This window comes from Astatotilapia calliptera, chromosome 17 (genome assembly GCF_964374335.1).
Source record: "Astatotilapia calliptera chromosome 17, fAstCal68.1, whole genome shotgun sequence".
Classification (NCBI taxonomy): Eukaryota; Metazoa; Chordata; class Actinopteri; order Cichliformes; family Cichlidae; genus Astatotilapia; species Astatotilapia calliptera.
The window spans coordinates 22,975,875-22,988,352 of record NC_137438.1 but is presented as its reverse complement, the minus strand read 5'-3'; the positions used below and the strand labels follow the sequence as shown (position 1 = coordinate 22,988,352).

The following is a 12,478-nucleotide window of genomic DNA, read 5'->3' as shown; positions in this document are numbered from 1 at the left end:
TTTTGTTTCTGTTATATCCAGGTTTTGTATCACCTCTGTCTTGTTATTCCTAAGTCAACATCAGCAGGAGAGTTTTAGACACAATAGTTAAAGTTTGTTGGGAGCTTTTTTCCAGCAAAGAAAAACTTTGAGTCATGGTAAAAATGAAGTACACTCTCTGTCAGGTCAAAGGTTTTACTTATTAGGACACAATAAAAACAAAAGCTGCGTCTTAAAATGAGGTAAATACAAGCTATGACCTGTAAGAATGAAACCAAACATGACATATTACAGTGCTGTTCTTTATTTCTCAAAAATAAAGCCAAAATGCAGAAGCAATGTGTGAAAACTCGCTCCACCCCATGATTTAGCAGTTTGTAGAGAGACTTTAAGCAGCAGTTACTTGAAGTAACTGCTTTCTGTATGACTCTCGCATCTTTGTTCAGGACTTTTGACCAACTCTTCTTTAAAACACTGTTTCAGGTTTGCAGGCATTTGTTTGTGCACAGCTCCCTTTTGATCTCACCACTACATTTCAATCAGGTTGAGGTCTGGACTTTGATTTGGTCATTTCAGCACTCTGCTTCTTCTCATTTTCAGTCTTTCTGTTCTAAATTCACTGCTGTGCTGGGGATCATTGGATCAGTGATCAAGAAGTGCAAACACAAAATTACCATCAGAATCATGAAGCGTACACACTGCTCTATTTTATTTTCACCACTGTATCTATGCTAGTAAATCAGAGTCATTCTGAGACAACAGGCATGTGTGATCTGCATACCACCAACCCCCCAATTCTCTATACAATATAATTACCCCTGAGTCTTCAACAAAAAGAAGCAAACAGGTGGGGCACCTACACACATTTATTTAAAAGTAAAGATTTTCAGCATCTGTTGGATAGAAATTAGAGTTTAAGTGATGACCTCCAACAGTTTTATGTGCAATTTATAAATGAATCTTTTGTGATAAGGTGAGACGAGATAACAAACACTGGAATGTATTTAAATTAAAAGGGTAAAGTCTACATTTACATATTGTTTTATTTACTTGCAATTTGCTTCCGTCCATGTTATTATTGTTGATATTATTGTTGTTATTATTACTACTACTGCTCCTACTACTAATATTATTAACACTATTATGAGTAGCAGTAGTAGTGGTAGCATTCATTTTGGAAAAGTGTTTTCTAGCATAGCTAGCCCTTCCTTTATTTGTACATATAGCCAGAGGGACTTCTACATTTGTTTATAAAGTACGAATAAATTTACGTATGAAAATCACTGATTTGGATGCATGATTTAGGCTTGTGTTTCTAGAGAACCATCATCCTGCCGCACAACCCAATTCTGGTCAAGCTTTACCGGTCAGACAGGTGGTCTCTAATACTTTGCTAAACAGAGGTTTTCATGGTTGATTCAGTGACTGCGAGGTGCCAACGTCCTGTGGCTACACAACAAGCCAAAATCATCACCGTTCCACCACCGTGCTGACAGCTGCTATGAGGAGATTTCACTGATGTGCTATACTTGGTTTCCACCAAACGTAACCCTGAACATTTTACGTCTTTACTTTGGTCTCATCTGTTATGGTTTTGTCGAGCTCTAACTAGACTTCTTGTTTTGTTTTGTTTTAGAGAGAAGACACTTTCTCCTGACAGCCATACTTGTTCAGCATTTTTCTGAACTTTAACATTTAACATGATGGCGTAGGCCTTGAGATGTTGCTCTTAGGTTTATTAGTGTTTTCTCTGAGCATTGCACGGCCTGACCTTGGGGTGAATTTGCTGAGATGACCAGTCCTGGGAAGCTTGGGAACCCTCTTGAATGTTTTCCACTTGTGAATAATCTTTCTGACTGCAGAATGATGGAATTCAAATTGTTTAGAAATAGCCTTACATCTGTTCCCAGGCTGATGGGCAGTTGCTTCACTAAGATTATTGCTGCTGTCTTTCCTTCTTGGCGATATGTTAACACAAATCTGAAAGCTCCAGACCAGCAAAACTTCGGCTTTAATAGAGATGCTCACATCTGCTGATGATCCATTAATCAAGTCAATCAAGTTTGATTAGCAGAGCATAGCTGATTCCTACCATCTTAATTTCAATGGAAGCAGTAAAGGTGGACTGAGTTTTTCACATACTGCTTCTGCATTTCAGTTAAATTTCTGTTAAATAAATAATTACACAGTGTAAAATATCATGTTTTGTAGTTCATCTAAGATTGTATCTACCTAGTTTTAAGACCTGCTAAGCACCTGGATGTTTGTATTATGTCCTGAAAGGTAAAGCCTAGAATTTAAACCATGACTGTATGTTCAAACTTTATGTTTCTGAAGGCACTTTAAGTAGGAACTAAACAGTTGGTTAATCCAGAAACATTACGAAAACAAAAACAGAGACATGCTACGCTCTTTTCCCCAAATAGCCAATCATTTCCTGCACACAGGTAAATCAGAAAAAAATGGGCCAATTACATCGTTTCACTGATTCACACAATTAAGATTCAAAACAGTTACAGCGATGTGGTGGTGGATATCGTAAACAGGTAGGTGAGTGTCCTTATTGTTTTTCTTCTACCACTCCATCCACTGCTTAACAGAGTGCTCCAGAGGGATGAGTCAGAGTTGCTGATCGTCACAGCAATTTCAACTAACAAGTAAGTGAAATCACAATACTGTAAAACGTTGTGCATGTTTAGTAGAGGTATAATTTGAGGATAAGCTTTCAGAGCGTATTCATCAGATTTGAGTGTTAACTCTTTATATACAGCGTTTGTGCTCAGGTGACCACAAAGTTATATTGTTTTCAAGTGTTCAGTGAGAAGGGCGCTACAAGTATTTCTCGATATCCAATTCAGACGGCTGCCCAGTGGTAATGTTTGCTTCTGCATGTAATTTAGTTAAACCGAGACTAAATTTTGCCACAGCAGTATTTGAAGATCAAGTGAAAAGAACGTGTTTGTATTTGTTCTGTCATGAGTTTGTTCAAGTAACTCAGTTTTTGTTTTTCTGTTTCAGACCCCATGTCTTCTTTTAAAGTCTCAACTTTCATCTTTTTCACACCTATTAGTTGAGTCAAATTCATGTGAGGATATCCCCCCCCCCCCCAAGTATAAGTTTCTGGTCAGAAGCCTCTTATGAAGGATTAGAAATGGAGCAATTAAAATTTCTGATAGGAAGTTGATATGAGCACACGACTGCCATGTTCTTAGGAAATTAAATATACTAAGATTTGATCATTTTATTACATTTGCTAATCTTTAAGTCAATTATAAATTCTACCTCGGGTTCCCGGCAACCTTGTAAGTCTACTTAACTTTGGGCTGAGCAGCACACAGAGCATCTAGTGGGAACATTAAGGTACCATTATGTAAAAAAAAAAGATCATTTGGGCAAACAAGATGTTCCTTATCTGAAGGACTCAATCTGCATCCTGACTGGGATCATTCATGCAGTCATGAATGATGTCCAGCTTCTGGACCTGTGGAGCGTCATTCTCTGAGTTTGTGCCTTCTAGTGTTTTTTCTGTCGTCATTTTGTGTTAAGTTCTGAGTCTTAAAATAACACATGCCTCCATTTTTAATGTTTGCTTGTTGAAAGCACTTCTGTAGTATTCTTTGGTATCTGATTAATCTCATCATGTCCCGTAGAGGGACAGGAGAGCGTTTCCTCTCTTTTTGTGTTTCACATGCAAAGATTTTATTAAAACAACTTGTTCACAGTTTAAAGAGCTAAAATTTCCCATAAACGAGTGAAACAGCAGAGAGTCTGTTTTCAGCTCTTGCAGGCCTGATATTCTCATATTTCTTCTTTTAATTTTTAATGTGTGCTTTTTTGTTTTTTTAGGTGCAGCTTTTCTTTTACCCTTCACTGTTTTGTATGGAAGCCCGTTTCCGCCACTAAAAAAAAAAGGATCCATAACTCAAAATTTCGAGTTATTTTCTTGAAATTTCGAGTTAATATGTCAAAATTTCAAGAAAGTAACTCGAAATTTTGAGAAAAGCAACTCAAAATTTCGAGTTAGCACTGCCAATCAGTAATCTACGTGAATGACGTCATTTCCTTCTTACCCGGAAGCTGAAGCCCTCAGCTACAAATGCTACAGCTAAGCTACCGGTATTACATCCAGTCGTGAATGCACAGATTGCTGAATGTTTTCAGCCTGGCTTCACAAATGATGAAATCCCTGTGTTATTTGCTGAATCACATGGTGTTACTATCAGCAAACGTACTCGCGAAAGCGCCAATTTGTTGGGATCCGTTTTTGAGTGCGCGTGCCTCTGCGCCATATGCTTCCGGGTGTATATTTTTGATTGGCAGAGCTAACTCGAAATTTTGAGAAAGGTAACTCAAAATTTTGAGTTATATTTCTCGAAATTTCGAGTTATTTTCTCGAAATTTCGAGAAATATAACTCGAAATTTCGAGTTCTGGATACTAGCTTCTTTTTTTTATTTAGTGGCGGAAATGGGCTTCCATAGTTTTGCTCTGCAGATGTTTACTACAACGGTAGTGTTGTTGATGTAATCAACAGAGTGAGACGTTGTGGCTTTTAAGACAAGAAAAAAAAATGTTCACCCATTGCACACATAGATCGAAATGTTCCCACAGACCTTCTCAATATGGGAGAGGACTGTCAATCTGTTATTAACTAAAGTCTAAATCTTTCTTCACTTTCCTCTCATTGAACATTGTGTAGTTCTTTAGGAAAAGCCCTCGTTCAGCCCTCGCTACTGTTTGGAAATGTGCTTTGAACAACAGAGGTTAGCTCCATGAGGGCTCTGAATTTTAAATAGATAATTGACTTGTGAGCCCAAGTCAATAAATCCTCTCCTGGTTTTGCACTCCAGAGGTCCGGCCTGAATCAAATCAACAACCCTGGAACTTTCTGGTAAATGAATCAATGGGTCAGCACAGGAGGAGCAGCTTCCCTGTGCGTGAACAGTGAACATGTGTGCGGCCCGACGCTCTCTCCTTACCTGCCTAATAATAGTGTTTTCTTCTCTTGCTGCTGCTGGAGGTTTGCAATGACAAACACACACACAGTGGCTGAATGCACTCCTCTGTTGATCTCAGGTGGTGCAGAAATAGATAAACTATTTTTACAGATCCTACTGAGATTAGTCATGAAGCCATTTAAAGCTCAGCCGGAGCTGCAGAAGCTGAAAGGTGCAAACTTCACCCTCCTTCGCCCTTAGTCCTCTCTCACCTCCCCCCTTCCACACCCAGCTTGCAGTTTCATTATACTCTAACGCTTTGTATACAAATAATTATTTATTTTTGCTTGCTTTCCATCCCAAAGGCAGCAGACACAGAGAGGTGAAAGCCCGAGTTTCACACAACAATAAGTGCATAATTAACCTTGCGGGAGGAGATCCTCAAAACACACCCCTCCTCCTCCCTCATGCCACTACATATCTCAGCACCAACCCCCTCCTACCCTCTCTCTTTCTCTCCCTTAGAGGCCTAGCTGGCTGAAGTCTCCAAGCAACTATCTAGCTTTAAAAAAAAAAAAAAAGAAGAAGCAAAAACAAATATGAATATGAAATGTGATATTTGCATCCGCTCATCTCTGTAAACAAACCAGCCTCTGTGCACAGGGCTCATTTAAAAGCTTTACTTTGGCTAATCAATGTTATATTTAAGGAAAAGAGACGGTTTCTGCATTTTCAGCTGCAATCGCAGCAGTGCAACAGATTCTAATCAGAGTTAATGGGAGCAAATTACACGCGATTCCCCCCTCCTGTCCTATCCACTCATTATGCACTGGCATGGAGATGTGCAGCCCTCAAAGCACACGACAATTCAACTTCCAGTGTAACCGACGGGCTCTCCAAACAGGCCATAATGACCACAGCGAATGGGCACACGTGAAGTGGCACGCAGCGTAATTTGAGTGTTTATCGAGAGACGTATTGCTGTCGTGCTTGGCCGGCCAGTTTCAGGCGCCATATTGTTAACATTTTTATTGACCTATTCATGGCAGTGGAGGGGATATTAAAGCAATTTGTGTAAATATGATTACCTTAGCGGTAAGCAGTAAGAGCCCCCCAGGAGCCGGACACATACAGTAAAGATATGTGCGTGCACGCGCGTGTGTTTGTAACTGTGTACTTCAGTTTTGCTGTAAACTGCTTTTAACACTGTGCTCTAATTCATGAAAAACCACCTAGTCTCAGAGTCCTTATGGAAATGCAGTCTAATCATGCAGAAAGCAAATAAACACAAATTAGCTTTTCTATAATCTATCAGAGAAACACACACAGACACACACACGCGCAACTGTTGTAAGTTTATGCAAATCTGGAGGTTACAGCAGGGAGCCGTGGTGAAGTATCTATCTGACTTCAGCCACCTTGTTTTACAGGAATTTTGCTCCTGCTGGATTTCAGTATAAGGTTGGAGTTTGTCAGACATCACAAGATTAGTCATTTATTTTGAGTTAATATGAACCGTGAGAGATGTTTTACTGGTGCGTTTTATAAATTCTTTCCAGTCGTACGACATCAAATGATGGCACTTTTTTTCCCCTGCCAAGCCCAGCCCGTTAAAAATCACTCCCTCCACATCCGTTTCAATGTGGGGAAAAAACAAAACAAAAAACAAACACTGTTTCGTCTTTTATTATCATTTCTATAACTGTAGGATAACCTGCAGAACTTCAAGCTGTTTTGAGTATTTGTGATTTAATGCACATAATTTGTATTTGTTGCTTTTTGTCTGCTCCTCCTGCACTTTTCCTCCCTTCTGCTTCGCTTTTCATTTTCCTTTTTGATTGTTTAAGGGGAAAGCTTACATCAAATCACATCCGTATCTAGTGCACTTTGTACAGCTCTTCTAATCTCGTTTTTACCTAGCTGGATAAAAGAGTTAGTGGAAAGAAAAGCTCAGTAACTGTTTTCCTTGTGAATCTGTTCTTTAAAGTCAAAAAATAAATAAACAAAAATAAAAACATTCAGTTGTAAAATGTAAATTTTTAGGTGTTGAGCTCACAGTGAAGGAAAACAACCAATTGTAAACCATCATCTTCAACTTTCAGAAACTGAAATGTACTATTTGTTACCATTTTGTAAGGTTGTATAGACAAACTGATGATTCAAAAACTTAAAAAGGATCTGTTTTGTTAATCGGTACAATAAACTATTTTGGGATCTTTAATGAAAGCAAAGTATTTTTGAGTGGTAGCAAAGCAAAGCAAACCCAATCAATCAGCTGTCCTTTGCATTTTTCTCCCCACAATGCAATTGTAAGCCTGAATGCAGCCTCTTACAACACGACAATACAACTGACACAAAGACACACACACAGCAAGGAAAACAGGTCTATCTCAGAGCGTCATCTCCAGCCGGCTCAGGCAGGAAGCAGTGTGGTGAATTCAATATGCAAATGATCTCCATCAGGATTTGTTCAGCGAGCAGCTACCTTCCCACATAACTAAACTTGTTATGTACAAGGCTTTTTATGTGAATGGATAAATGTATACTCACATAACACATGCGGACACACGAACACGCACATGCACTCACACAGAATTACATACATGCACATGAGACAATGAGTTCACAGGAGCAGCTCGACTGCCTGAACAGGCCTCGTTTTCTCACTCTGACCCCAAAGCTTCAAAAAGAGTGAAACTTTCACATGTGTCTATTGTGGTCTCAATTATACTCTCACTGTCTTCATGCACTAATTTGTCGGCTCACCTGCAGACGTGACAGAAAACAAGTTCTACATTTACCTGTCAAAACTTTGCTTCTTCAACTAGCATGAGCCTTTTAATTGGAGCAAAATTTCCAAATGAAATGTGTTTGTTTGTAATTTAGCACGACGCAGCTAATTATAAGCTGATTTTCCAACAGCGGGAGCGGAAATAGGACATTACAGGCGAAGTGGAAAGAAACAGTTCACCCCTCTTACACGGTCTTTGAGATGACTTTTTTATTTCTAGAAATAAGAAAATTATGGGAGAGAAGTGCTCGCAGTTCTTTCAAAAAAAAAAAAAAGAAGAAAAGAAGATGCTGATTAAAATAGGCGCTGATTTTAGGAGCACATTAGTTAGCAAAGCAGCATTTCAAGTGAAGGACTGTGTATGTGTGCAAGTTTCATGACTGAATAAGCAAGTTTGACAAGGGATTAAGGTGTGTTTGGTCGATGTGGTTTGTCCAAGCAAATCAAATATGTAAATGAACTGGTATTCAGGTTTTTCACAACCTGGAAACAAACTAAGGTGAAACGGTTTTCTGAGGGAGTCCTGAATTGTAGAAGTGAGCCTCATGTGAGAAATTTTACAAACGACTGTGCTCCTGCTTAATGTAGGCCAGCAGCACCAGTCAGGCAATCAGGAGGAGTCATTGTGAAACTCTGAAGAGAGCAGAGCAGAAAAAGGAAAATCACAGCCACATTTTAAATCTCATCTTAAAGCTTTTTACGTAAAAGCCTTTCCCTGTGCTTGAACTGTTCTCTGTAATAATGAAACCTTCAAAATGTGCAAATTTAACAGTCTCCTGAGATGCTGCGTTTCCTGGAGCTATCACTGGTTCAGAGATCTGAAGTAAAATTCCTGCTTCCGTAAGGACTGCTTCACCCAAACTATGCCAGATATCTGCCTGTGTCATACTATTCAGACATAACACAAGATCTGTGTTATAAAGGTTAATTGATAACATAAATGAGCCTTTACACACTCTTCATTCTAAATACAAGCATCATCCACATTTTATTTCTAGTTTTATTTATTTAAATGGACAAACTAACCCTTTAAGGCAGTGGGTTTCCAAATGAGGTCTGTAACACATAGCCAAGGGCAAATAAACCAAATAATCTGCAAATGTGCTGTGATATTAAAAGAGTCCATAACATACATATCTACCAGTTCCTGCAAACAAATTATTGTGTGCTTTACTCCCACCCACTTTATCTGTGTGCAAACAGAAGCTCTTATATGACTGTGACACATCATGTCACATGCGTATATAAGCTGAAAAGGTGTAAAATACGTACAGTTCCAGTGGCATCTACAAGTACACATAGTATGTAAGCATATGCTTAACCTGTGTCAGGATTATGAGGTGATTCCAGGAAAACCTGAAAAAAAATCCCCCCTGTATTTAAAGGGCAGCACTAAGCCACTACAGTGTTACTTAAGAAGAGCGTGCAAAACCATGAAAAGCTTCCAAACTACTATTACAGATCCTGCAGAGAGACCGTTCTGCTCCATGCTTCAATATGCACAGTTTTAAGAAGAATCATGAGTCTGAGTGCACGCTGAGCATTTGTTTGTCTTTTCAGAATGACATGAACACAAGCTTGCTGTTTCTAAATATAAAACCTGCAGATAACCTGAGAGGTTAATGCACAAGAAATGCATTACTCATTACTTAAACCACAGCCTGCAGCCTATCTGCATCGAAGAGCAAACACATTTAAAAAAAAAACACACTTTGAAAACTGTAAAGAATAAAAATATTGCTTAAATTTTTTCAAAGAGCAGTCCTCCACTGAGCCCTAATTAATGTATGTGGCATAATAAGCCAACTGACTTCAAACTATCTGAACTATGACAGCAAACCAAAGTGAGCACCTTGCATCAGTGCAAGCAGTTTAGAAAATGGATAATACACACAACAAAATGCAATTCACAAGCAAGAGAGCAAAGATTAAAAGAAGATCAAAAGCCAAAAGTTACACCAAGGATAAATGATAAAAACAACTTGCTTATCAATTTGAAACAGAGCCATGCTAGACTCAACAATACAACACAGCATGACTCAACAGTTAAAAACAAAACAAAAAATACCCTAAAATTAAAAAAAGCTACACTTCACTGAGCAACCTAAGAGCTTTTTTCTCTCGAGGTCTATTGTCTTTATTTTAAAAACTAGTGTTCCTGGGTCAATATACACACACACGGCTTGATCCTTTTAGCAGCCAACCTGTAACATGTACAAATAAAGACCTGATGCATAAAAAGCACTTGATATATAAGACTTGACATATATTTTATAACAACTTCCAACCAAATCACAAGCAGAGAAAAAGGCTTCATCCTCACAGCTTTACTCTCGCCCACGCACTTGCATCCATAAAAAGAAAAAAGTAAACACTGAGAAAACAAAGAAAAAGGTGGGGAAGCAGTACTACACCACGCCTAAATCCAAGTTCTGAAATTATCCAGTGCATCTGATTATGTTTTTTTACGTTTTACTTCCAAGGCTATATGCTGTATATGCATCCTATCTGGAAAGTCTCAACATGCAACGAGAGCAACTAAAGATACCTTTTAAACTGCATTGTGTTCTTTTTTGATCAAACTTGCTCATCATAAGAAAAAAAAAAAAAAACATAACATCAACACTTCAAACTATTGCCTCAAAAAGTTCCCATAGAACTGGTGACACGTATTGATCATATCTGGCAGACACAGCAGTCCTTTAACCTCTGATCTCTCTTCAAACATGCACTAGTGACCTTCTTCTAAATCATTGTTTGTTTGTAGCTCGCTGGTGGAGACGGCCACTTTATCAAAGCATCACACTTCTCACTGAGCAGCTTCGTTTCTGCACTAGTTATCATAAGAGCACAGGCACAAACAGCAGTGTGTGTGTGTGTGCGCGCGCGTGTGTGTGTGTGACTGCTATCACTCTGCTAAGACACTCTCACTCAACATTCAGCTAGAAAGGAGTCACATGCAAGAAGAGGCAAGACATGACAACAGGGCTGTGAGGTCACGCCCTGTACAGAGGTGAAAAGAGGAAGAGGAGGAGGAAGGGGGGGGGGGGGGGGCACACTGTACATGCAGCTCTGAGGCCTAAGCCTGACCCAGTGTTGATTTCATGTTAGCCACTAGTGAGCCAGGCAGGTGAGTTAGTCAGAGGCTCTGTTAGAGCTGCTTACCTTTTCTTAGGTAAATGTTATCTGAGAAATAAAAACAAACAAAAAAGGAAACAAATAAAACAGGTAACTGTAACACAGGTGAAAGCAGTCAAAAATACACACTTGGCTCTCATACTCCAGCTTACTAAGAATACATACACTTACTCACACACACGCATACACACAAAATGTGCATACTATGATGCAAATCCTTGAAATGAAGCGACAAAGAACTCGTAGGGGTCACACATTGACACTATGTTGCAGAACATTCTTTGGGGAATATAACACTGACTCCATTACATGATATACGCCTCAGTTTGCATCATTTAACATGCAGTGGTGTCAGCCATCCATCATTAGTAGAATATATACACACACACACACACACATAATTATACATGTATAAGCTTTCTGACAGGCAGACAGAGAGCTAGTTAATATCAGTGGTTAGTTATATTATAATTGGAACCGACTTTTTAGTGCAAAACACATTTTTTTATTAACACCTGCAAATACTTTCATCAATTTATGATAAATTGATGAAAGTATGATGGATAGAATGGATGATGGATAGAAATTGTGAAATTATTTTAAACCCACAGAATTTAAAAGGTAACCCTGCTCAGTTATAGATGTTTGCATGGCTCTCTTTCTTTCTTTCTTTGCTGATACTGACCTCACTTTTTTTTGTGTCTCTTATGCATTTAAGGTCTGCCTCCAGCAAGGTGCTGGCTTTTGGGATGTGCATGTATCTCCCTCTGGAAATCTGTGCCACACGTGGTTATTCATAATAACCTGCCTGTGTATAGGAAGGATGTCCACAGCTAGCAGACTACACCATCAAACATTGCTGCCATTAGCTGAAATACCAGCTGGTTAAACAGGTTCATCTTCTTTTCATCTTATTAATGCACTACTCCATTGATTAAGAAAATGAGCAGTTGAATTCTGGCTTTGTGTGACATATAATTACATGACCGAAGAATTGTGCAACTGCTAATTGTTAGCCACACCAAGCAAACTAATCTGATATTTTGTGTGTGTGACATGTGGCGCAAAGTTGGACACACTTCAGCGACATCTAAGAGGCGCGCACATTACTTGTATGAGCAGGATCTAATCTGAAATATGACACTGTGCTCAGTTTCGATTGTTTACCTACTTTTAGACTAGTCTGTTGCTCTAATCTTTTCATCCTGCTTTATGCATTATCTATCTATTTATTTATTTATTTATTTATGTATTCTGGAAGGAGGTCAGGGTGGATGGTTGGGAACACACAGATCAGACAATCTGATTTAGAGACCAGAGTTTGACATGGTTCCTTAAGCAAATGACACAATGATTATGAATTTAGCCAAAAAGTATTTAAAAACACAATATTTTTTCCTTTTGCCCAATGAATGCTGTAACAACAACAAAAAACAACAACCTGAAAGTAAAAAATGTTGCAAAACTGTTCAGTAAAACCATTTCTTTGACTTGTTCCTGCAGCTAATGCAAATATAAGTCGTGATTTTAAAACAATCATAAAATGGCACAACCATGGATCACAATTCCTTCAAATCATTTGCAATTCAAAAAAAAGGAAGCAAAAACTGTAAATTTACAACACGCACGCTTCA

General features: G+C 38.7%; 1 protein-coding gene across 9 annotated transcripts in view; it reads right to left on the bottom strand.

The window, feature by feature from the left end:
* The window catches only part of sfmbt2 (Scm like with four mbt domains 2), a 61,052-nt gene that overhangs the window by 27,850 nt on the left and 20,724 nt on the right, over positions 1-12,478 (bottom strand). For 6 of the 9 annotated variants that reach the window (XM_026146679.2, XM_026146678.2, XM_080291235.1 and 3 more), the window contains exon 5: positions 10,872-10,892. The exons of the other annotated variants lie outside the window; for them this stretch is intronic. In XM_026146679.2, the coding sequence (XP_026002464.1) occupies positions 10,872-10,892 (21 nt within the window). The remainder of the gene's footprint in view (positions 1-10,871; positions 10,893-12,478) is intronic. 9 annotated transcript variants of the gene reach the window in all.